The sequence below is a fragment of the Meleagris gallopavo genome, chromosome 1, assembly GCF_905368555.1.
Source record: "Meleagris gallopavo chromosome 1, MGAL_WU_HG_1.1, whole genome shotgun sequence".
NCBI classification, from domain to species: Eukaryota; Metazoa; Chordata; class Aves; order Galliformes; family Phasianidae; genus Meleagris; species Meleagris gallopavo.
Genome location: NC_139404.1, coordinates 82,141,868 through 82,168,049, shown reverse-complemented (window position 1 = coordinate 82,168,049; position 26,182 = coordinate 82,141,868). Strand labels below are relative to the sequence as shown.

Below are 26,182 nucleotides of genomic sequence, written 5' to 3'. Positions count from 1 at the left end.
TAGAATCATACTGAGTGTCTCAGATTTTATAATATTACAATGTGCAATTTTGCTTAAGAGCACATCCCAGCCTCCCTTATCAGTAGACAACTTGATTGGAGTTGTTTTTTTTAGATGCAACTCCCACAACCAAGACTGGGTTTGATACTTGCACAACTTGGATTAGGCACAGCCCTGTCTTTTGTAAGTTTACATCTCTTCCTCCTGCTCGGCACAGGATGTTTAGATTCCGTGTTTTGTACTGTCAATTAAAAGGGCTTTTATTTTTTATTTGCATGAAAAATAAGGTCACAGAAAAGTTGAAATGAACAACTGAAAGAAAACACTCCAGAGATGTTTCTCCTTTTGTCAATAGGTGGTGGCTGTTAGGTACACTTTCCTCTGCTTTTGCTTTGGGCAAAGATGGCTAGATAACTGACCTTAATGCATTGGTGCAGTACTTGTTCTCTAAGACTGAGTTATGGGGCTTGATCTTTTTTCCTAGAAAACTTCCAGTTCTATAACTTTTTTAATCTGTCCTCTTTGTGTTTTTTGTTTTGTTTTGTTTTTCTCTGTCCTCTGCTTTCAGCTGCAGAAGTTCTGTAGGTAAAGAGAAAGCTTGCAAGTACTCTGCAACCATCAGTCCTCTCAGAATGGTTCTGTCAGAAGTCTATCTTCACCCACTTAGCTCCAGACACAAACCTGAGAGTTTTTAAGATAGAAGCAGTATCCTGTGGTGGCTAGACCTTGTGGCAGAGGGCAGCCAGCCAGCTGGAAGGTGACTAGGTCTAATGCAAAGGAGCGATTGGCCAAGCCCTGTGACCTCTTGACATCTGTCTGCCTTGCAGAAGGGCAAACAAGATCTGACCTGCCCCTTTCCCCCCCTCCCTCCCCCCCAAAAAAACCACCCAACAACAACAACAAACAACAACAAAAACCCTCACTCCATCAGAAAAACTAAACAAAACAAAATCCACATCTGCAGGGGGAAAAAAAATGCAAAACCAAAAAGGAAAATACAAAATCTCACATGGTAGTAGAGCATACTCTGTCTGGTTTTGAGTTGTGCTTTCTACCTACTCCAGTGCTACTGCTGTGATGACAAAACCTAATGAGTGCCCTATTACACGTATGCATAAGAATGCATACCTGGAATATGCTTCTGTGTAACAGATTATAAAAAAGAAAAGTGACTGATCAGGTGTGCCTGAAACAGTAGACAAGACTATTGTGCCACTGTGAAGATTTGCATGATGCCTTCACTTCAAGATATTCCTGAATCTCGCTGCTGAGTCTTTAGTGTTTGGAAGTTTAACACAAATGATATTGAAAGCACAGCTTTGCAAGGAGTTTCTGCAACTGACTTCAACAGAATAAGCTGGTGCAATGGACCCAATGCCCGAAGACAACAGTGAGAAGGGAGAAGAAAACCATTTCAGAAAATGTGGCAGAAATATAGCTGGTTTAGTAGCAAATCAAATTATACCCAAACAATTCTATAAACATTTCATCCAGATTTTTTTTTCAAGGGGGAGGATATGAGAAGAGGTAGAAGGAAATCTGAAGTTTAGAGCAATAGTTTACATAACATTACAATAGAGAGCTTGTACAACTTAATTAAAATATGTGAATGACAATGTTTTCCTTTTTTTTTTTTTTCTGATTAGAAATAATGCTTTTCAGTTTATTTCAGACAAGACTATATGGCTGGTGTTTTCACTTAGCTCTCATTAACTTAGAATTAACTGCCAGGTGCGTAAGACCTAAAAGAACAGGGACCCCAATTAAAAGAATAGATGGCCGTGCAGCCAGCTTTGCTGTTAAGAGAATTTTACACTGTTCAGCATTGGAATAAGTAGTCAGAACCAAAAATTCTTACTTTCATTGGCAAAGTCAGCAAATTACAATGCTGATGCACTGTAGAAAGGATGCTGTGTTTTTTAGACAAATTACTTCAACAGGATTTTTTTAATTATTATTGAAGAACTTGTCAAATGCATCTTTCATAATGTTTCCTTTTTTGGGGGAAAGTTTTGAAGTTCTTTGCTTATCTTCATCAACACAATGCAAAATTCTCACTTTCCAATAAATATATTTTTTTTCTTTTTCTTCTTAGAAAAAATACTAAAAAGAGCATTGCAATATTTGTCAGACCGTTCATATCCTGCCCTACAGTGGTGTCCATGGACTGAGGCTGTGGGGACATTTTGTTTAGTTTTAGTACAAACAACCAGCAACTGCTGAAGCCCTTTGTTTTTAGGATTAAAAATATAAAGGAGTCTTTATTATTTAAAGCTTCAATACTATGGTTTTGAATTGTTTCACTGTAAAAAGGCTTCTGCGTTTTTGAGAAGGCAAATAACCAAAGTCCCTTGATTGAACAGTGCAAGAAGGAGGCGTGGATATCTAGATGGCCTGGAAAAACTCTGCAACAGGCCACATATTGCTTGGATAGCTATTAGAAGACAGGCACACGGCAGTCAGAGACTAACTTGCTCTTTTCAGTATGGATATCCATGATGGTAACTTCCATGGTGACGGTAGTCATCTTGGTAACCTTCCTGGTATCCCTGGTGATAGCTATGGTAACCATACCCACCATACTCATCTTCTGGGCACTGCATGCCAAGCGATTGCTGAATTGTCATTTCCTGTCGCCGAAGCTGCATGGAATCAATCAGATCATACACGATTGCCATAGACCACATTGGAGAAGGATACCAGGATTTGACGTTTCCATCTTTCCCAACTAGAAGCATGGAGAAATACTCTGGGCTAATTTGGAAATAATTTCGAATGTCTTTCACCAAGTTAGCTGGGATATCTTCTCGGTCTACAGTAGCGCTTCCTAGAAAGTGATCACATGAAACAGCATTGGCATTTTGTTTAAGCAACAGTGATGAGTATTAGTAACTCAGTGAGTTTGCAGTGTGAGAAAAGATACAGCCTAGTGTTTGATAATGTAATATTCTTGACATTTGCAGTGTAGTATTTCCTGGTTCTGAAATGAAAGGCTGCTGTACTGTGAACGAAAGATACATTTTTTTAATGGTTTTGTTAGGGTTAGTAAATTTGTCTTTATCCTCTAGGCTGAAGCTACTGTGGTGTGGCACACCTTTTCCTCACCTGACATGCATGCGTGTCTTTGTTTCTTTTGCAGCTTGAGTAACGGTTAATGTCTGCAGAAGGCACAAATAAAAGTAGTCACAGTGAAAGAAATCACTAGACTAGAAATGTGATAGTGTGAAGCATTGCAGGATGAATGTGCTGGGTCATTAATGGCAGTATAAAGCCTCACATTTGAGCTGGAATGCTGTATGAAATATGAGAAGTGGCAGATGTAATGACGACTTTAAAAAATAGGCTCTCATGCTGATCTGCTGAATTTGGCTTATAAATATGAAGCCTGTACTAACTAAGTGGGCAGAAAATATAAGACAACTAGGGTGAGTGGACACCTATATGCAGAGTTGATGTAGTAACAGGACTTCCATGAAGTGGCATCCTGCTTACCATCTTCGTGAGATTCTCCTAAGGAGATCTGTAAGTAGGTAGCTGAGGGTGGTCAGGCTGATACAGGTGATGAAGATTACTACAAGGCTTCAAAACTTTGGTAATATGGTTGGAAGGCAGAAACAAGGTAGGAATAATTTATGATCAGTTCCTAGAGTGCAGAGAGGTAACTTGTGTGACCTATTGTAGGGTACCTGTTTTGGCAGGGAGGTTGGACTTGATCATCTCCTGAGGTCCCTTCCAACCCCTGCAATTCTGTGATTCTGTAACCAGTAAAGTTCACAGTTGTCTATGCTGGGACTGGTGCAGTTCTAGGCTAGAGCTTAGGTTTATGAAAGGGAGTTATTTGAAAGGCTTGTTCTCTGCTCACTAGTGGTCAAAAAGCCAAAACAGATGTTAGAAGCTATGGAGAAAATGATACAGAAGGAAAACAAAATATCATTATGCTACTACGTAAACCTGTTGTGTCCCTCTTGAACACTACATACGTGTCTGATTCTCTCACCTTGAAACTGGAAAAAAATCCAAGGCAATAAGGATGATCATAGCTTTGTCAGTGGGTTGGGGGAGATCTACAGGATTGAGAATGTTACTGCAGGGATGGATAGGGATTAACTATTTACCCACAGAAAAGGTAAGGGATATCAAATAGCCCTATAGGAATCATGTTTAGGACAAATAAGAGTTAGTTTGCAGATTTATGGAGTTTCTCAGAGGAAAGTATGGATGCTAAAAATTAATATGAAATCAAAGGGTGATTTGACAAGCACATTAAAGGTATCTGTTGAGAACTACATAGCATATATAACAATATCTGATTTGCCCCTTTGATTGTTATCCTTTATTGATAGTTCAGGCCAGCAGCAATGAAGTTGCTGAGAGAAGCCTGAGGATTATCAAAAAGAACTTCAGGGGACTGGGGCAGTAAGTGAGCAGAGCAGGTGTACAGGTTGTATGTTCCTCTATCAGTGGCAGGGATGTATTCTGAGAGAAGCAAGAAAACCTATCTCATAAATACATGCTGAGGCTGGTGCAATCACAAGAATTTTGGGTTTTTTTGACCATGGGGCAGTTTACTCTGTTCCTGGCCTGATGTCTGCTGATGGATCTCACTTATCTTAAAGCAGGATATGGATCCTAGCCAAGGAGCTGGTAGGGCCTGTTGAGAGGGCTTTAAACTAGATGTGAAGGGGGAGGGCTAAAAACCAAGCTTGCTAGATTTAAGCCCAGGGGAATGATGATGGAATTGGGGGTGAGGCAAGACGCCCAGCTGAAGTGCATCTACACCAATGCATGCAGCATGGGCAATAAACAGGAGGAGCTGGAAGGCATTGTGGGGCAGACAAACTATGACTTAATTGCCATTATGGAAACATGGTGGGATTGCTCCCATGACTGGAGTGCTGCTGCAATAGATGGCTATAAGCTCTTTGGAAGGGACAGTTGAGGAAAGAGAGGTGGTTGCATGGCTCTCTATGTTAGAGAGTGTTTTGATGTTATTGAGTTTTGGGCTGAGAATGGTAAGATTGAATCTCTAGGGGTAAGGATCAGACGGAGGGCCAACAAGGCAGACATTCTGCTGGGATTCTGTTACAAGCCACCTAATCAGGGCGAAGAGACAGATGAGGTATTCTACAAGCAGCAGGCAGAAGTTGCATGATCATCAGCCCTTGTTCTCATGGGGGACTTCAACTTTCCTGATGTATCTTGGAAATAGAATGCAGCACAGAAGAAACAGTCTGGGAAGTTTCTAGAGTGAATGGAAGGTAACTTCCTGATGCAGCTTGTAAGAGAGTCTACTAGAGGTGGTGCCCTGCTATTAGACTTCAACAAAGCCTTTGATGATTTCGATGCCACCTACCTGGACTTCAGCAAAATCTTCGATGCTGTCTCCCACGTTATTCTGAGAAACTGGCAGCCCATGGTTTGTACAGATATACTCTTTACTGGGTAAAGAACTGGCTGGAGGACAGGCCCAGAAAGTGGTGGTGAATGGAGTTAAATCCAGCTGGTGACTGGTCATGAGTGGTGTTCCCTTGCAGTTAGTATTGGGTCTGTGTTGTTTAATATCTTTATTGATGATGTGAATGAGGGCATGAGTACACCCTAGTAAGTTTGCAGATAACACCAAGCTGGCAGGAAGTGTCAATCTGCCTGGGGGTAGGAAAGCCCTACAGAGCAATCTGGACATGCTGGAAAGCTGGGCTGAGGCCAATGAGAAGAAGTTCAACAAGTCCAACTGCCAGATCCTGTACGCTGGCCACAACAACCCCAGGCAATACTACAGAAAGCAGAAAGACTGGAAGACTGTGTGAAAGAAATGGACCTAGGGAGGTTGGTTGATGCTAGGCTGGTTAACATGAACCAGCAGTGTGCCCAGGTGGCCAGAAAAGCCAATGGCATTCTGGCTTGTATCAGAAATAATGCAGCCAGCAGGAGCAGGGAGGTTATTGTCCCCTGTATTCAGCTCTGGTGAGGCCACACCTCAAGTACTGTGTTCAGTTTTGGTCCTCTCACTACAGGAAAGACATTGATGCCCTGGAGCGTGTCCAGAGAAGGTCAGCAGAGCTGGTGAGGAGTCTTATGGGGAGTGACTGAGGGAACTGATACTGTTTTGTCTGTAGAAGAGGGGGCTCAGGGCTTGACCTTATCACCTTCTACAATTACTTTGAAAGGAGGTTATGGCAAGGTGGAGGTTGGCCTCTTTTCCCACATAATTAGCGACAGGACTAGAGGGAATGGCCTCAAGTTGCGCCAGGGGAGATTCAGGTTGGATGTTACGAAAAAGTTCTTCTCCGAAACAGTGTTCAAGTGCTGGAATGGGCTGCCCATGGGCATGGTGCAGTCATCATCCCTGGAGGTGATCAAGAAACGTTTAGATGAGGTACTAAGGAAGATGGTTTAGTAGGAAATAGCGGTGGATGGTTGGAATGGATGATCTTAGAGGTCTTTTCTAACCTTGGTGATTCTATGATTCTGTAACCAAGGTCATGAAGCTCTTCAGTGAAAGGTAATTGGAGACTGCAAAGGTGTTGAAAAAGGAAGCACACAATCTGTTTTCTCTGTTATTCTTTCTTAGGCCTGGAATTATGTCTTTATGAAGCTAGAAGGACAGGGATGTTTTCTAGTACAGTGCTGTAAGAATGACAAGGGAGTAAATAAGCTCTTTCCTGTTTCCATCTCTTTGCTGATAGATGTAGTTGTTTGGATCAGGTAATAGAAGAATAATTAGCCTTTGAAATGTTCCTTGACAGCTAGTGCTCCTACGAATGAATTAGCTTGCTGGGATGCAAGTGGAACAGACAATGGATAATGGATCCATATAAGAGAATCTGCTGGATATTAGTCTTACAAATTCTTAAGCATGTAGATCTTCTGTCAATGACAGCAACATGTGTAGACTGTACCTAGAACTGTATATATTGGTGGAAGATGAAGATGTGAGGTGCCTTCCAGATCATCTTTGGGCTTTTCTGTCCTACAGAAGCTATATGGTATTTACCATAGGTATATCAAGAAAGTTTGCTTTTCTGCCACCTTTTTTCTTAAGCAATGGAAAGAAAAACATAATTCAATCATATCCATCCCTCTAAAGAAATTACAGCAAAAAAAACACGTTACTGCATAATGCTCTTTATGAGTAGTAGTGAAGAAACTGGAAACAGTCACTTACCATTAATTGGATACAACTCTAAGACACCACCAATATCTTCTCCAACTCCTAGCAACTTGAGGATAGTTATATGGCGCAGACCTTTGGAAGAAATGAAGGAGATTTTGAGTGAGACCAGTTCTGTATGCACGTTCTTGGACAGATTTCAGTTAATTCAGCCAGATCTATGCTAGCTAAATTAGCAGCCAGTCTCAGCAGCCTTCTGTGAAGCTGAACTGCCAGTTTCCCAGGAGTCTCTGCCAGTCACATCACCTGGTCCCAAACATGGGGATAAGCTAGCATACTGACATATCAGTAACTTACAGAGGCCACCTCCAAAATTAAGAATCTCTGCACTGTTTTGTTCATGCGTAAAGTTCTTGTCATATTAGCAGAAACATAATTAGAGGTGATATAACAAACAGTTAAACTGCCAATCACTGTACTGTATGGCTCAGGACAGGCATTCAGTTCTTTCACTTGCTCTGAGCAGAAGCTTGGACTGTTGCCTCAGCATTGAAGAAAGTCCTAGGGGACTGCAGAACCTTTTCATGAAGTGTGAGTCTATGTGATCTACAAAATCTCTGATGTAATTCTTACAATGTAGAGGTAAGATGCCTGGAAACATCACTTGGTTGAGAAAAACCATTGAAGACAAACCCTTTAGGAGCTCCTGCAGTCTATTCTTAGCAAGAGGCAGAAGGAATGGCCATATTCTGTTCTTCTGAAAGGAGTTTACAATGGTTTGTGCCACAATTTTCTTTGGGAGTTACCAAATATTATGTTGCTAAAGCTCTAAATGAAAGCCAGGTGATTATGAGTGAACAAGACAGTGTAGCAGTAACAATGTTGAAATGTACTAAAATAATGGCTTTTGAATGGGACCTATTTCATTCTGTTATAGGAGTAAAGTCTAGGCCTTGCATCACGCTGTTATTGCTAGGAACCTAAGTTAAGGAGCAAGTCTCTAGGCTTTTGTAATAGAGAGAAAGGTCGTTTTGAGTCTTGCTCTCAACTGCCTTGTAGAACAGTCCATCTCTCTAGTGAATATCTTGAGTGCCTAGTTAGGGAGCTGAGAAGGTTGTTACTGGATTGAAGTAGCTTCCATTAACATTTTTTTAACAGGTTTAGGAAATGGAGTAGGAAGGAAAAGGAAAAATAAAAAGCAACTGATACTCGTGCATCTCCCTGGTATTTGACTTAGCTCCAAGCTGGGTATAAGAATCTGACTTTTCCAAGGCATTGCATCATTAATTCATGCAGTAAGGTAGATCTTCTGAAGTATAAGCTGGAAGGGAAGCTTCAGAGCACTAACCTTTCTTGCCTAAAGCAAAGGATTCTAGGGAACACTTGATTTAGTGTTGTTAGCTGACTGTGCTGTACTACCTGCTTGCCATGGTATTTTCCATTTGTATTTGGAGTAGCTACAAGCTTCAGTTGTGAGTCTCCTCAGATTGTCTAGTTTCAGACTTGAGCAAAAGAATCCATCGCATCACCAGGAAGGATGTGGTTTTTGGGGAGCAAGAATGTAATTTCCTTTGACTCACCAAAATTACAGGCTTGTCCACTGAGAGCAGCAAGCTGCTGGGAATAAGCCCAGTCCTCATCACTGGGAGCAGAGATCACCACTAGCCGCCTTCTCCATCGGAACCTGGAAACAAAAAGGAGTGCAACAGGGAACCATCATGACATACGACTGGAGTACTTTGAGGATTTTTGTTCTTTAGGCTGAGATACATATATCTTTCACAACTTCTAAGAAACAGCTGTTGGGAGTTCTTCCCAGTTCCATTCATCATGGAGAGAGGATAAAGACTATTGGAATTGTACAGCTCCAAAAACAAAACAAAACAAACAAAAAAAAACTCTTGCAGTTTTACTGCAGTTTAGCCTGCATATTCAAGTGCAAGAGAGATTCCTGTAGAATTTCTCATTAGACATTTTAGCTTCTATGTCATTTGCTGCTGCTGGAACTGCTCTGTTATTTTGCAGTCCAACGGCTGTCTGAGAATTAGGGTGTATCTTCATTTCAGACATAACTCATGCTTCTATGTAAATAATCACTGATCTCTTTTTCTTCTTTACCACACACGCTCACTCAAAATACTTTTAACATTCTCTTAAATCTAGTCTTGTTTACGTAGATGTCTGTATGAGACTGTGGCTACGTAAGCCATCCATAGGGCAGAAGAATATATTTTGGAATTCTCTTTAACAGGGGGTGTCTCATCTAATCAAACTTGTGCACTGAGAATCACTTTTCATTGTCCTCTCAGAGAAAGGGAATGCTATAGGGACACTTGAAACTCTTAAAACTTCTAACTACAGAGTTATTTAATACTCTGCAAACAACCCCTTTTTTGAATAAAGGTACTTCTACACTAAACCTAAATAAATCAGATTTATAGGAATTTGCAGAGCTGCAGGGATATTTTTATAGCAGGAAATGATATTTTAAATGGATGCAGATGTTACTCTGTTACAATAATAGTCTGCCTTTCTACAGCACCACATGAAGATCTCAAAATAAAAGCTAATGCAATGGATCAAACACTATTCCACTTGAGAAAGCAGAAAATACTGTGGGATTTGCTCAGTCACAGAAGTTGCTGAGAATGCAGGGGATGCTCCTGCCTAATTCTTTGTCTTGTTGACTGACTGATGCTTTTTTTTTTAATATTTTTTTTTTTTTTTAATAAGTTCCTCAGTTTTAATCTTGCCCAGGAGGAACAGCTAGGAGACATGAGATGTGAATGTAGGTATGCAAATAGGAACAAGAAGATGTATTAATCATATACATGATGTAAAGAAAAGAGGAGAAATTTCTTGTTTTTCTGAAAATAGTAGACATTTTTTTGTGATACTTTGTATAACAAAAACACTTGGCTGCCTATAAACAAGGACAGAGAATGGAAACATTGGATCATATTTTGTCTAGGGGATAAATGAGTATAGTACCTTACCTTTGAGTTGCTTTAAGATACTCTAATAATTACTTACTAATTTTTGAGTATCTGCTTTGGATGCATAGAGATGAAGAATATTAACAGTCACTTGAGTTGTGAATTCTTCTACCCCAGGCAAGTCCTATACTTGCTGTGCTTGTTTGATGTCACATCTAACCAATACCTTAATTTATTTAGTTCTTTACAGCTGTTGGTTTACAAACACTAATATACAAATTTATGCCTATTTTCCTGACATGGGAAACACAGATTGATATTCTTGTCCTGAATAATCTGCCAGACCCTTCCCTTTGTGTACGCTGTCTTCCTCACCTAACTTGTTTTACTTCTCATTCTGATTTGTGAGCCCAGAAAGCAGCACAGCCAGTGTTTCAGTGTTACAGGGGGCTCACCCAAGGAAATTCAAGGATCTCTTGCCAATATATGTGGCTTTTAAGAATTACTCAAAGAAGTCCTGGCTCTTGGTCTTCTTTCACACTAAGCAGAGCTATAAAGAACAACATTTGCAATTTTACAAGGGCTGCTCTAAAAGTAAAGTCTCCCGTTTTATTATGTTGGTTGTATGGAAGTAGAGGTTGAAGCTCCTACGAGTATTCTGTTAAATTTTGTTGCTGTGTGACAGATGGCAGCAGAGGGGCAGTCTGACAAATTGGCATCTGACATGGCAGTGTGGGGGAAGAAGAGGTGTGTCGCTGAATTCCTCCATGCAGAAAAAATGGCACCCACTGTCATTCATCAATGCTTGCTGAATGTGGAGATCAGAGAGTGGATGTGTACACAGTGAGGTGGGGGGAGGACGGGGGCGAGGGACTTTTCAGCAGTGACAACAGCAACAGTGGGTCACCTCCACCTGTGCAGATTTGTATGAGTACTGCATGCATGCTCTTTTTCATCACTGGTGAAATTGCACAGCTGATGGTGGTGTCTATATGGTGGTGTTTTGTAGCTGCTGACTTGCTCTATCAAATAGTGCTGTTGTGCTCTACGTATCTGTTATAGTTCCCATGGAAATAAACAGGAGGCATTACTTTCAGAGACCTATGTATAATTGACCTCCGATATGTGCAATGCTAGGACTCTTGTTCAGCTGGAAAGTTAATCTTGGATGAAGCTGGAAGTAATCTTGCTGGGAATCTGACCAGTTATCGTGGCTAATGAAGTCCACCCAATACTTAAACCTGATGTCTATTCCACAGACAACAGACACATTCTGTGCAGCAGTAGTTCTGCTTTTAGGTACACCTGTACCTAAAATACACTCTGTATTTTTCCTGCCTGTTTCTCTAATGTGTATTTATTACTAGGGCTGTTCACAAACAAAGAAGTATTTAGGAACTGCCACTTCTCAGCATACAAGCTCTTTCTTGTGTTGGACAGCTGCTTCCAAACTGTGGTTCTTTTTGGTGGTCTTGAGGATGAATCACTGAGACCTAAACAGGAGGTGGTGAGGAGGGTGGGGTACGTCTTGTTAAAGGTTCTCTTTCTGTAGAATGGCCATAAGATTTTAAAATGTTCATGAACAAACAACCTACCAATTTGCCTGTTGCTCCATTCCCCCTCATGTCATAACACATTATGCTGTCCCAGTTTTTTGCATAGGCATCTGGCATTAAAGATGTACCTGGAGGGATTCTGATAGTAGGTGCGGAGAATGCAGTAGTATCACTTAAAGCCTAGAGTGATGAGATAGCCCTAATTTGGTGTAAATTTTTCTGTACTGCTGTTCTTTGGGTCTGAATTTTCCAACAATCCAAATGTTTATTTCAAGGTATTTAGGTCTCGCAGGTGGAGAGCAGTAACATAGCATATAGAGACTGCACAAGCAAAACTGCCTTTCTACAGAAGGTCTCTCAGGCATTTTACAAGAAACATCTGCAAGATCTTTAACACGTGACTAATATGACTAATACTGGCAAAGGCCAACTGTTATCTCAAGCAGTACAAGAAGGAAGTTACAGCGAATGAATTAGTGAATCTAACTACATGAAAAGGATTAGAATGGGATTAATGAGATTGTGATGGTGGTTGAAACATCAACGTTGTACTTTATACATTCAAAACACTGAACTAACATCTGTGAATTAATCCTTATTTGCTCTTCTAATGCAAATCAGTGTTATTATCTCCGTATCATGGGGGGGTGGGAGAGGGAGTTGGAGAAGGCTGATATACAGAAAGTTAGTGTCCAAAAAATGTGCAACAACATGCACACTGACTTCTAGCTCTCTGTGCAAGACTGCATGCAGCTGTGGCTACGTCTCTGTTTTGCTTAACACTGATAGCACTGAGAAATCTCTCTTAAAAATTGTAGAAGTAGTTGGATAGTTATTTTTCTAGTAAGAGAGTAATTATTACGACAAGCAGCAGTTAAGAGTAGAAGGTACCTGGATAAGAAGCTCTCAAGGGATTGCTTTTTATCTTCTTTGCAGACAATGCCCTCTTTTTTCTGTCTTTCCATGTCTTTAATTCGTGACTGGAAGGTATCGATCAAATCAAACACAGACTTCATTGCTATGGGTACTTCATAGTATTGCTGTCAAGCAAAAAGAACAGTTGAAAAATGGTCCATATATTAGCATTCTTTCTGCATGCATCTCAGCACTGTAGTCTATACAGAGATTCAAATATCCTAGTGTATAGTGTATACAGAGATTCAAATATCCTCCTGTGCACACATGTAACAAGGCCTAAAACAGATGATGAACTATGGTAATATTCCTATTTTTGCAGTCAGACTGCTCCTTGGAAATGATGTCTTATTTGTGTTAAGACCAGGCAATTGCCTGTGGCCAACATATTGTCAATATATACTTTTGTAGGACATTGTCATATAAAATACGTTGACATCTTAGTGAGTTGTCACACTGTGCTTTAGAATACCAGGTACTGTATAAACATCTCTACCAGAGGCTGTCCTGTCCCAACAGCGTTAGCTCACCATCTCCACAGAAAGCCACAATCCCTGAGATCCTCCCATCTGCAGATTGGGAAGATAATTATCTAATTCCTGACATATTCTCTTACTGTCCTTTTTCTTGTCATCTAGCAATGACAGTTTCTTATGTGCCTGACATGCTAGCCTATATAATCATTTCATCTATTTATTTTTTTCATATTTTTCAATGCCTTTTCTTTCCAAGAGTCAAAATCCTCACCTTGACCTTCATGTCAGTGTCTGTCAGCACCATGAAGAAATCATTGTAGGTCATCCCATACTCTTTCCTCAACTCACTGATGAGCTGCTGATCCACAAGATCTTCATCCTCTATCACTTTCATGGGCTTTTCATTATCTTAATACGAAACAGAGGAGAAATAAAAATGGTCATGGAATTGCACAGCAAGCTGTCTTCAGTTATACCTTGCAAGAAAAGGGGAAGTTCATCTTCCATAGGCCCTCTTCCCACTGCACTGGCAAGATCTTCAAAAACAGCACTATGCCACTGTGGCTTTTAACTGTCCAGTTTTCTGTCTCAGTATTTTTGGAAAATGAGTTTACCCTAGGTCTCATGTATTTCAACATTAAGCATTTTTACTTGCTTTTGAAAAATTTTGGTTGTCTACTCTTTTCTGGAAAGGGGTTTGAGATTTTTTCAGACATATTTATACATTCACATATGTGTTAATCATTTCAACAGCTCCCGAAATGCAGCTGCTTCTGCAATAGAAAATAGAAACTGTTTGACAGTTTCCTGCAGAGGCTGGAAAGCATTGAGAATTTGAGTCAGTGAAATGTAGTTAGAACAACTTGAGGCTGTCCAGGACTCTGCAGTATCTTTCAGTCTTAAAAAATTACATGGGAAATTTAGTGACTATAAAAAACTAGAAACCATTAAACATATCTTGAATACTGCAGTTTTAGCTCTTTGGGTCTGCACAAATACCATGCTGTGGCACTCTTCTACGCTGATGTTAATTTCCTATTCTAGCACATTGATGGGGAAAAAAAGGTGTTCTGAGAATGATTTTATGCATACTCACTGGCTCTACCCTAAGAAAGCTTTCAGAAAAGAGAGAGGAGGAAAAAAACAAAAAAAGCAGACAGTGATTTCATTTTGAAACTTACAGAATTATTAAATGTCTAAATTATTCAAATGGAAAAGAACCAAACACCCAAAAAGATTTTTAACTAAGTCAGAACTTTATGCCTGCCTCAGAGCTTTATGTCTCTTTTCTTATATTTAACATGAAAAATGATCAGTCTGATGCTTCAAGTTTCAACCTAAAAGTTTCACCCTTTCCACCATTTTCAAATGATTTATCATCATTTGATGACATGTACCAAAAGAAATTCTAGGTACATATTTACAAAGTTAGGTCCATGTGACTTGTGACAGAGATTTGAAACATGTACAGGACAAACCCATGGAGGTACTGAGAATCCTTAATTTCCTTAAGCCAGAGAGCATTAGGGCCAAGTCCTGAAAGCCTCCATATCATCAGCTCATCCTCAGCATCCAGAACAGCACTATACAACTATGACAATGCTGGAACAGGCCTCCAGATGCAGCTATGGGCTTGGGAAGTAAAAACCAGGGAAGTCACACAGTGAAATAAAGCACCTGGGGGCCAAAGAGCTGTCTTCAAATACTACTTGTTTATGCCCTAAGACAGCACTGGATCATAAATACTCATATCATCACTTAGCGATCTCAGTCGTGGCTTAAGTGATCTGCCTAAAGTCAGAGATGCCACAGCCAGTAAAGAGCTGCAATGCAGAGGTTCAGCTTTACTGTTTCCTGCTTCATTGTTATTCACCAGCAAACAGACACGAGATGAACTGATTTCAACATGCAGCAACAGAAAATACTTATTCAAGAACAAATGTACATTTTGAAAATAGTTGACTATTTAAACAATACATATATATATATATTTTTTTTTCTAAATGTCCATAACCTCCGGGAGCAATTTAATCTGATTTCAAATTTTGCAATAGATCCAATCTTTTTAATAGACTCAATGAAACTTCTAAATTAAATATCTGGGAAAATGTTTGGATCAGAACCTGACCTAAACTTCATACCTTGGGGAAAAAAAAACAAACAAACACAATCAAGTGCTATAATTTGGTTATATTAATCATTCTACAGACAACATTTTTAATGGTTGTATGTGGTTATATGTGCTTTAAAGTTTTGTGAAGAACTATAGGCAATGTTATAAATTCTCCGTTAGATGGGTCAGTCATGCTTTAATGCTTCATAAACAAGACTTACACCTTATTAATGTCAAGCATGACTCTTAAAACATAAACCAAAATTCATACTTATGCCTGCAATTTTTACAATGTAAAGTAAAACAAATGACAAAAGTTATACAGAAAAACGCTTTTTGGGGAAAAAAGCCAGAAGGACTGACTTGCCTTGCAAACTTATGCAAGCTTAGAAGTGGTTTTTGGAAAGGAAAATGTAAGTTAATCTGATAGCTTTTTTCCAGTTCACCACTTGTCCCCAGCCTCCACTGTCATAAAGCATATCGGGTCAGCCTGAACACAGTTGAGACTGTCTGCTACCACCAGCAAAATTCTCTTTGATGTTTCTGAATAGGTCACTGAAAAAATGTAAATCTTTTCTCAGTACATCTTTAGCAGCCAAATAGGCTGGAAAGATGAGTTACTCTTTACAAATAATTCAGTTGAGCAAAGAACGTCAGTACTTTGCTGTGAAAGTGTAGCCTCGTAGGTTACATGCTGACTTTGGTTCTAAGATGGTTGTGTTACAGCTTGGAACTGCAGTTTAGTTCACCGAAGCCCTGTTCCCAGGATGTGGGGGAAAGAGACCAAATGGCTAACTTGAGGTGAAAAGGATTCTGATTTTCTGTCATTCCAATGGGAAACAGTCTTTGGTTTCATCATAAATCAATCTAGGCCAAACAGTGTTAATGAGCTCTTTCATTAACTACTTCTAAATATGTTTGAAATTCCAGATGAAGAAGTATTTTCTGTGGACCTTTCTGTTTTTGTCATTTATAATTCACTAGCACAGCAAGTCCGAGGATATAGCAATATAAGTAGATCCCATCGTGCTGGCTGCTAAGGCTTCTCACTATGGCAAAATACTGTAAACAAAACGTTTGTTAGGAGTTTTTGCTGCCTCTGATGCTGACAGAGACTATGCCATTAAAAGGCTATGCAAGCAAGAAGGGTAAAGGAGAAGGGGAGGGAAAATAGAAAAGTGTTTGTATTATTTAAACTTTTGAAAAAAGCTCAGGAGATTAGGTATTCTGGGCAAAAATGTAAGGTGAGCTTCTCATGTAAGGTTAGCTTATACCCTTCTAAGTCTCCTGCTTTTCTTCAACTAGTTAATTCCTCCTATGAAAATTAAGCTGTTATACACATTTGTGGTTTGGAAGAAGTTTGGGTGTAAGTTAAGTTTGGAAGAGGCTGAAAGAGTATGGTCTATGTCAGAGTGAATGTCTGTTTATTAGCGAGACTGGAGCTAAATATATTCCTAAACAGTCCACTGACAGACGGATGGTGTAGGTACAGAAAAAGTGACCTTGAGTAACCTTGGTTTGATGTGGAAAATTCTATACCACTCCAGATTTGCCAGAGAGGTGCATGGATGGACAGTCTGGATATGTGAGTCCCTGCTGTTCAGAGACAAGTCTGCTGGCCCCTCAGCTAGCTCCCCTCTCTCTGACAGTAGTGGAGGCATGGCTGGAAGCCAGGCATAGTTCCATCATTTTCCAACTAGTTTTATGCCAGATCTGAAATACTCTGGAAGAGACACGTGGTGAAAGCATCACGTGGTCCTGAGCTTTCCATTCCATCATGCATTGCTTCTAAGGTCTGGAAAGTCAAACCATATGAACTTCTGAAGAACAATGTGGTCAGTTATAAGCGAAACAACTAATTTATATACTATTGCTTTGCCTTGGTTCAGCAAAACACTTAAACTGGTGTGAAGCTGTAGATGCAGACAGCAACAGATTGTTTACATTCTTTAAGAGACACCAAAGCTTAGGTGCTTTGCTGGACCTGGACTTGATGTCTCTGTCCAAATTCCACCTAATTGAAGGAAAGGTTCTTGCTGGCTTTGGTGGGTTTCCCCAGGTCCTGAGCACTGACACCTGTTGTTTAAAAACTGCCTAAGAGTTGGATGCCCAGTGCCACTTGCAGATGTGGGAACTCTGTAAAGAAAGTGGAACTAGGTAAAGCTGAATGAAGTGCTTTACAAGACCTGCACAGTCTGATTTATCAGAATTAAAATGGTAAAACTTTTAATATCAGGTATGCTAGTACAAATATATAAGGTTGCCCATACTTAGAAGCTATGGATGAAATTTCCTAAATTAATCTCTTTAATAGCAGAGAGAGGAAAATGTTCTTGGACCTCACCTGTGGTAGAAAGTACTCACTTTAAACATCTCAAAATCATCTGTTAAGCCTAGAAAGGCTGATCTTGGGAAGGAAAAGAACTCACTTCAAGGAGTCTACCTGGCACACTTCTCTCACAGTCCTGGGTTCAATGAGTGCATCCCTGTGCAAAATTAAGCCTTTTCTATGGCCTCGTGAGAAGTGAAAAGGCATGAGTAAATGTTACATGGCAGGGCAGAAAGGTAATTATGTTGAACTTCAAAACAGAATAAGCATAGACCAAGTTTTGAATTATCATCTCAAACATTCTCTTCAGCTTCTTCTGTACCCCACCTCCTCTCCTTCCTGACATCAGACAGTTTCTTTAAATCGAGTTTAAAACATGCTAGCAAATATCTCGCCACCCATAGTTTAGAAAGGAAACAATGGTGGAGCTGTATTAGGACAACCATTCTGATAGTGAGGTTAGTATTCATGATACTGGTAAAACTGAGCCTCATTTCCCCCATTTTCCATGCCCTCATCAAATTTTCAGGCCTTTCCTCTGTTACACTATTTTACTGTCTTTATGAATTCCCACAATCAAAGCTGAAGTTGCAGCGCTGGAAGCCTAAGCACGGAAAATACTAGAGGCCTTTACATAAATACAAAATGGCAGTAGTCAGCATGGAGGGAGGAGGAATAGTTTTGAAAGTCCTACTATCCCACAACAGATGGTCTTGCTTAGGTCTTGACCCAAGCTGGGAAAATTTCTCCCTTTGCTGTCTATAATGTGCCCACAAGATGGAAAGAAATTATATAAAAAAAGTAACCTAGCTGGAAGTGGTCAATTTTCATGCTGCTGTTGTTCATGGTGCCAAAAATTGTAATGACTGAGATTTTCCTTGTTGCCATCTTGCAGAAGCTCTCCAGATATTCGTCTCGCTGCTGAACATACATGGTGTTGTCCGCCTTGGGGGTTGTAATCAGCTGGTTGGTGGCAGAGACAAAAGAGCTTGTTTAATATAAGAAATGAAGCAGATTACTATTTCACTGAAGGAGAACTAGTCACTGTTTGCAACCTTGGATTTCTTTTTTATAAAGCTATTGACTCCTCTGTAGTTTTATTTTGTTTGTGGTTGTAGCACACCTTTAAGACCAGTCCTGTCCAACCAGTCCCAGGAAAGCCATAGGAAGCATGTTGGCACCAGCTCTTCCATTGCCTTTCCACAGTACTGGTAGGAGAAATGACACTGGAATTTACAGGAAGCCCTCTACCTTCTTATTATCCTTTGCCCTACCATATCTCCCCCCACTCATCAGGTGTGCAACATATTTAGGATTCCTCCCACCCAGTCACAGCAGGAGCACTGGGAACATGGCAGCCTGGCAGCTACTCCATCCTCATCTCATGCTCCAGGCAGAGCTTCTGTGGCTGTTTTGACTATGACAGTGCAATTACAACTAGAGCATATTGAATAATTATATAACTGATGGTCGTATAAGAAGACCTTAAAAACTCAATAAGGCCACTGTGACCTCACCTGAAAATCAGATTTATCATATATTTGTTTTAAGTCACTTTGCTGTCATATGGGTCCTTTATTTGATTAGAAGACGTGGCTATGGAGGAAAAGCAGGAGGAAGAACAGTTATAAAAACAAAAGTATAAAATTATCCACAGTTTATGTTACTCTATTCATTTCAAAGTCTGCTAACAATTAAAAGATTAAAGGAGTTTAAAGCACATAAGTTGGCTCCTTCATCAGTGACTAGGATTCAGACATCCCAGAATGGGTGTTTGTCTCTTAAATTTTCCCTGCTTTGTTCTACAAGATTTGATGACATAGGTCTAATTCAGACTTCAGTGTATATTCTTACTCGTGGCTTCTGAAACTAAGAGGACAGTGCAAACCAATGGTCTGGTCAGCATGCAGTAGTTCTATGCAGCAGTTTCCAGAAGAAGTTTGGGGAGGAATGTCCCCAGTCTAGCAACGTAATCATTTAAGTGCTGTCAGTGCAGCACACTGAAGTACCTGCAACCACTCCTCCAAACACAAAGGGAGTTGGAATCTGAATTTTATGATTTAGTATATTAAAATACTCACCAGAATCCCTCAATCGCAAGCTTATGCTTCAGTCTGTAGCAGGTACAATCATCTTCTATATACCTCATGTTCATAGAGCCTGAAGGCTAATGTTTATGATATACTCATTATTAATGTTAATCATTGTACTGAAATGTAGCGGGCATTTATCAGCTTGTAAAATCTGACTAGTTTATAGAAAGACTCCCTGGCATGACTACAGCCCAGGATGAATGAGAATCAAACACAAAAAGTGTTTGATTTACATGTAACAAATTGTTTTTAAATTGCACGGAAATGCTTCAAGTTAAGAAAAGATCATCAAGAGGATTTGAGGACTGAGACCAAAACCAGACCATTGGATTGCATTGTACTTTTAGTTTTAGAGGCTGTAAGTAAGAGCACATGGTGAAGTCTGAATTAGATGTACTTCATCAGATCTTGCAGAAAGAAACAGAGAACATTTAAAAGGCAAAGCAATCTTCACATCAAAGCTTTGTTCTAGGACTGTTCTAAGCCAAGCAGAAAATACATCACATCTACCTGCATTTTCATGCATGTGTATGTATGTGCATATATGTATTCATATATGTGCATGTGTGTATAAATGAATTGTTATGTAAACTGTCAGCTTGCACTTCATCACCATAGGGAAATAAACAGAAAACCCAAACTCAGTAAGCCAAGACTTCTCAATATTAGTAAGAATGAAACAAAACCATCAGTGTAAACTGGTGGGGCTGCAGACCTCAATACCCATATGCTTGTTCAGTTTTCACAGATGGATCCTATGTTTGTCATTAGTTGAACTTAACACAGATTAGCCTTCAGAATTCTATATGTTTGAAAAGCATGCTGAAACCTGCAAACTGAAATCCTTAATGATGTGTAAGTCTTAAAAGCCTGTGACTCTCTTAAAATCTCTTGTATTGGGAGAGGACTGAGACAATGCCTTTGGGAGACAATCTACTGAAGTGACTGAAAGATAGTAAGCCTAGCAATATAGTGGTGTTCTACTCTGGTAGAGCCAATTCTCTAACAGTGCGGGCTAATTCTTTAGAGGAGTTTGAAGACTCATGAATGGTAGAGTTTATCCAGCTAGGAAGACTTACCCTAAGTGAACTGAATAGTTGATAGGAAGGAGTGCAAAAATGCATGTGTATGGATTAATAAAGCTTGGAAAGCTCTTTGTTATCTACGTGCCGGGAATGGAAAAGAGAGAACAGGCTTCAGCCATTGCTTTTACTATTGATTACCTCAAACTTGTCCTTCAAGAAACTTCAGGGCAAGCAGGCCGAAGGTAGTATTAGATATTGGAGAAATACAGCGGAACATGGCACAATCATTTCTCTTCAGTGAGTTCTGGCCTGACAGCCTGAGATTGTGCAGCTTTTCTATTGAAAATGCAGCTGACAGGTGGCCTGGTATCAGCTGGCTGAAATTTCAGACCAGCCTGTAAGTTGCCAGGACTGTGCTGGTGTAATGAACTAACAGTTTGACATCTATAAGCTCAGATTTTGATATTTTACAGATTTGTTTTTATTTGTCTTGATGCTGGACGTGTTCTTGGAAGCCACAACACTGAGATATATGACCAAATTTCAAAGATCTCAAACTCCCTTTGTTTGCTTAACCGGTAGTTAACATGTAACTGACAAGCACTATTTGCAAAATTAACTCAAGTTCAATTTTTTCAAATATACTGCAAATAATATTATTGAATAATATTTGAATATTATTCAAATATATTGCAAATAGATCAAATATAAGGCCAAGTGCAAGGTCCTGCATCTGGGTTGGGGCAATCTCAAGCCCAAATACAGGTTGGGTAGAGAATGGCTTAAGGGCAGCCCTGAGGAGAAAGAATTGGGAGTGTCAATTGATGAGAGATTCAATATGAGCTGGCAATGTGTGCTCGCAGCCCAGAAGTCAACCGTATCCTGGGTTAATCAAGAGAAATGTGACCAGCAGGTCGAGAGGGGTGATTCTGCCTCTCTACTCTGTTCTCGTGAGACCCCACCTGGAGTACTGTGTCCAGGTCTGGAGTCCCCAACACAAGAAAGACATGGAGCTGTTAGAGCAGGTCCAGATGAGGGCCACGAAGATGATCAGAGAGATGGAGAACCTCCCCTAAGAGGACAGGCTGAGAGAGCTGTGGCTCTTCAGCCTGGAGAAGGCTCTGAGGGTAGTGGTCTTCAAGTTCCTGAAGGGGGCCTACAGGAAAGCTGGGGACGGAGTTTTTATAAGGGTATTTATGCAACAGGATGAGGGGAAATGTCTTTAAACTGGAAATAGGTAGGTTTAGACTAGATATTAGGAAGAAATTCTGTACTCTGAGGGTGGTAAGACACTAGAACAGGTTGCCCAGTGAGGCTGTGAATGCCCCTTTCCCTGGAAGCATTCAAGGCCAGGCTGGATGGGACTTTGGTCTAGAGGGAAGAGTCCCTGCCTATAGCAGGGAGTTGGAACTAGATGATCTTAAACCCAAACCATTTGATGATTATATGATTGTTCTTCTCCACTCACAACATGCTAGGGAATGTTCTTCTAGCGCTGCACAGGCCCTAAAGCTGGAAGAATAGGGAGGGGAATAAGAAGTTGGATTCTACTTACATTTGTGAATCATCAACAGAATGATTAATTAAATTCCAGTGGTTGAAATCTTGACTTGGCGTCTTAGGTATTTGTATTGAAATATGGGGCATCAAAGTGAAAACTGTGTTGTGACACTGACTGTTGAACAGTAACTATCAAAGAGGCCAGCTTGCAGTGGAATAATTGCAAGAAACCAGCTCCCATAATAATATTTTTAAAGAACTATTTTTCAAAGTGTGCCTTTTCAGGATATGTGCCATCTGCCAGGAAAAACATCTGTACTACAGCTAAAACTGTTTCCTGTTGCAGGTGAAGTGTTTTTTTAGATAAGTCATTGGAAAAACATACAACACTATTAAACTCTGAGAGAAGTAACTCCAGATTGTGCTGAGTTTCTAAGACTTGAAAACTAACCATAGAGTTATTGTTTGATAAAAACAGCAGGAGAATAAAAAGGAACAAAGTTTGTATGGGATCCCTGAAGATATCTAGGAGATCTGAATGCCAAATTCCCACGAGAAATAATGGCACATATAACAGTCCTACCTCAGGGCAATCTTGTCATATGCCTTTGTGCATATCGTTAGTCAGACATGCATAATACTGCCAAAAACACCTGGCTTGCTTCCAGTTTTAGGACACCAGCACCAATACAAATCAGGTTTGCCAGCTGGCAGGACATGCTTAGCAGCAAAATGTAGTGACATTGGCAAGTACCCTAAAGCAATGACTGAAATCCACATGAACTTATTACATTGAATATAGTTGTAGGTATCCTGATACCTGTATACCTGTTGAAAACAAAATATTCTGATGGCTGTATGATGGCTCATGGAAGTGAGTGGGAAGAGGTTTTAACCTAATTCCTGTCCGATGGATTTTTGTACCATATGTGAGATTTCCTACATGAGGCTGCAAAAACTTCCATGTTGGAAATGATCCTCCAAATCTAGAGATCTGATCTCTTAAACAAAATCAACAAAAAAGAGTAATACAAAAGTACCATAAACTTTCTGTTCCCCATGTTCCTGCTAGGATGGAGCCATTAGTTCATTTATGAAATAGAATTCAGATGAACAAGTTACTTACAATGAGTCGCCTTTTGCCTTCAAAATAATCTAGGAGGTTGGCTGCCGATTTCCTGGGAGGCTGTAAGAAAGGCTTCTTGTTGGGCTTAGGGAAATCCTCATTCTCTGTTCTGCTCCCCTTCTTGTTTTTTTTGCTACGGTCTTTATCCTGCTTGCTCTTTTTCTCAGCTTTGTCCTTCTTGGACTGCTTCTCACTCTTCTGCAGCTTGTCAGTTCTGTCCTTTTTCTTTTTCTTCTCAGGTTTATCCATTCGCTCATGCTTCTTTGATTCTTTTCCTTTCTTTGAGGGAATACTTCCCACTGCAATCTCTTCCTCTAAATGGGGACTAGCAGGCTTACTTGGGTCATATTTATCTTCATATTCATTACTCAGTATCTTCTCTTGTGTCTTCTTTTTTGGTGGTTTAGTCTTAGTTGGTTTGTGTTGCCCTGGCGTGACATTCAGGTCCCTGTGGTTATAGTCCTTCCTGTCTGTTCGATTATCTTTAAACCTACTCATGCTTGCCTTTGTGTAGTGCACTGAGGGGGCTGTTGGGACTTCTGTGAAGCTCTCATAGCGGCCACCTTTGCTTGGTTTCCGTGTGGCTGCCAGGTGTTTCTCTGGGTGGCCTCGCTGCCGGTCCCTGCGATTTGCCTTCCACACAGGAGAATAGAAATCCTCAGAGGCCATGACTCGCGGTGTGGTGGCCTCAGGAGCTGCTGGCAGCCTATGGTACTCTGTGGTGGTAAGTGACTTTGTGGTCCATGTCCTCTGTGTGGTGGGGAGGGGTGTAGTTGTTGTTGTAGGCCTGCTTGCTGTTGTCACTGTGCGGGTGGTAGCCCGGGTGGCTGCAGTGGTGGTAGGGAGGGTAGTGGTCCTTACTGTAGGCAGAGGAGTAGCCACAGTGGTTGTCATTGGTTTTCTCACTGTTTTGGTCCTTGTTGGCTGGTTGTTGCTCCTCCTTGGTTCCTCCTTCCTCCCTCCTGCTGATACTTGGACATGTCCACCACCAGGGGTAGATTGGGTGCTACCCCCATTATTGTCATCTTCAACCACCTGTCCCTCCACCCCAGCTGCTTTGCAAGTCTGTATGAAACCCTTCTGTCTCATCTTCTCAATTTTTCTGATGGGGTTCTGATCAATGACCTCATACATGGCCTCTAGCCTTACGGGATAAGGGTACCTTTCCTCCACCTGTAGAGTTTTCTTCAGCAGCACCATGCCAAATTTCCCCTTTTCTAGTTTCAGAAAGCTCATGAGTTTAGGGATGAGAGCAGGATCCAGTGGCTGTTCCAGGATTTTTCCTTCATTGGTTATCCTTCTGACTTTTCCTCCTTCTTCCCCTTCTTCATGGAATAACACAATCTGCTGGATGTGTCTCTCAGCCAGTTCACAGTAAACGTCATTTTTCAGCAGGCTCATCATGAGCCGGTAGTAGCCCTCTGAGGCATGGGGGGCAGAAATGACCCACACCCGATTTTTCCCAGCAAAGCTGGCCAAGACATTGGGGGAGCTTGACCCTGAAGGGAAACGTACTGCTCGTGACTGTGAGGCAGTAGATATCCCTTCATCCTTAATCATCTCAGACTTGGAGTATTTGGCTGCAGCTGTGAGTCTCTGTACCCGCCTTGTTCTGGTGCCTATGCTCCTGGGCTGGGAACGTGATTCCTCTTTCAGGAGGTTGGCAGGTGCCTTTGGAGGTACTGAAGAATCTCTCTTGATGACGGGGTGTTGGGGATTCGGGCTCAGATTCTTTAGGGATGCTCCAGACCTTCTCAGGAGGCTGCTTGCAGCCCTGTGAGACTGAAGCACTTTCCTAACTCCATGGCTCCCTCTCTCTGCTAACCTCCCTGTCTTCTCAGAGCCACAAACTAACCATGCTGTCCACAGCAGGGCTAAGCTGAGAGCTGGCCTCCAGTTCATTGTGCAATCTGCTTGTGGGAAGGAGGAGAAAAAGTTAGGTGTTAAGAGTATGATGATTTGCACAAATGATTAAATAAAACCACAAAAAGAGGCTGGATAGTTTTAGGGATTTAAGAGTGCTGGTTACACCTCAGTATTGCCCCAGTGATTTTGTAGAGTTTAAAAGTTATTTTTGGAAAAGCACAAAATGGATCATTTTATCAAAGAATGACATCATCCATCTGTAACACAACTCTGTCTATCCAAAAGGACATCATGATCCACATCCTTCTCACTCTCTCGGTCTCTCACGCTTTCACATCCACACATGCAAACACACAGAGAGAATAGGTCTGGTACATAGAGCAGAAAGCCGAGAATTAGACTTGAGACTTACAGTCTCACGGAAGTTCCTCTTCCAGAGACGAGGTTTCACGTCTTTTTCCTTTAAAAGGAGACAAATGCCATGCAGCTTTGCTGCAGCTCGGTGATTTATCCTTACACAGCCCAGCAGGTCCCAGAGCCCGTCTGTCTACTTGTGTATCTTTTACCTTTTCTTTTTTCTTCACGTTCTTGACAAGCAGGTTGAGGTGAGCGGAAATTTCCTTTGGGATCTCTGCTTCTCCATTTACCTGCTGGTCTGTCTTTTTTCTGTACCGGTTACCCACACAGGCAGGGATTTCATTTAAGAAAAGGAAACTCCCAGCTGCTCTTAGTCTCTCTCTTTCAAACTTCCTCAAGCCTCCTTCCCACTCCTTGCTTCCTCAGTCCAGCTTAGTTCCTTTGTTTCCAGAAAGGAAAGCACGAGCATTAATATATTTTCCAGGCTGAAGAAAAACACAGGAATGTGATGTTGAAAAAAAAGCAGATGCTTCCCTTTCCCCTTTCTCCACACTTAGACAAAAGCAAATTGTGTAAGTTTAGTCTTTTCTTCTCCTTCCCTTCTTGGCTCTTTACGGTCCCAGAAATGTCAGGGTAACCCCAGCGCTGCTCAGAACCAGCTTCAGACAACAGTGGCCACTGGAAATGGGGGAAACTTCACTCAGGATTTAACAGCTCAGCAGAACCCGCCTCCTCCCCACTCTGACACAGGGAGGGAGGGAGGAGGAAGGCTCTGGGGG

The 26,182-nt window shown here is 40.9% G+C and overlaps 1 protein-coding gene across 2 annotated transcripts; it reads right to left on the bottom strand.

The window, feature by feature from the left end:
• Nucleotides 1-1,422: 1,422 nt before the first annotated feature.
• On the bottom strand, nt 1,423-26,149 carry CCDC80 (coiled-coil domain containing 80). Of its 2 annotated transcripts, none has more exons than XM_085237941.1 (8): nt 25,459-26,149; nt 23,181-25,093; nt 18,243-18,399; nt 13,266-13,402; nt 12,495-12,643; nt 8,692-8,795; nt 7,166-7,246; nt 1,423-2,827 (listed from the first exon to the last, which is right to left on the bottom strand). In XM_085237941.1, the coding sequence occupies exons 2-8, from the start codon at nt 25,080-25,082 to the stop codon at nt 2,481-2,483; spliced, it is 2,877 nt and encodes a 958-aa protein (XP_085094067.1). In that variant the 5' UTR covers nt 25,083-25,093; nt 25,459-26,149; the 3' UTR covers nt 1,423-2,480. The 2 variants fall into 2 exon arrangements, with proteins under 2 accessions (XP_085094067.1, XP_003202797.1); XM_003202749.5 differs by having other exon boundaries at nt 23,181-25,090; nt 25,459-26,148.
• Nucleotides 26,150-26,182: the final 33 nt, after the last annotated feature.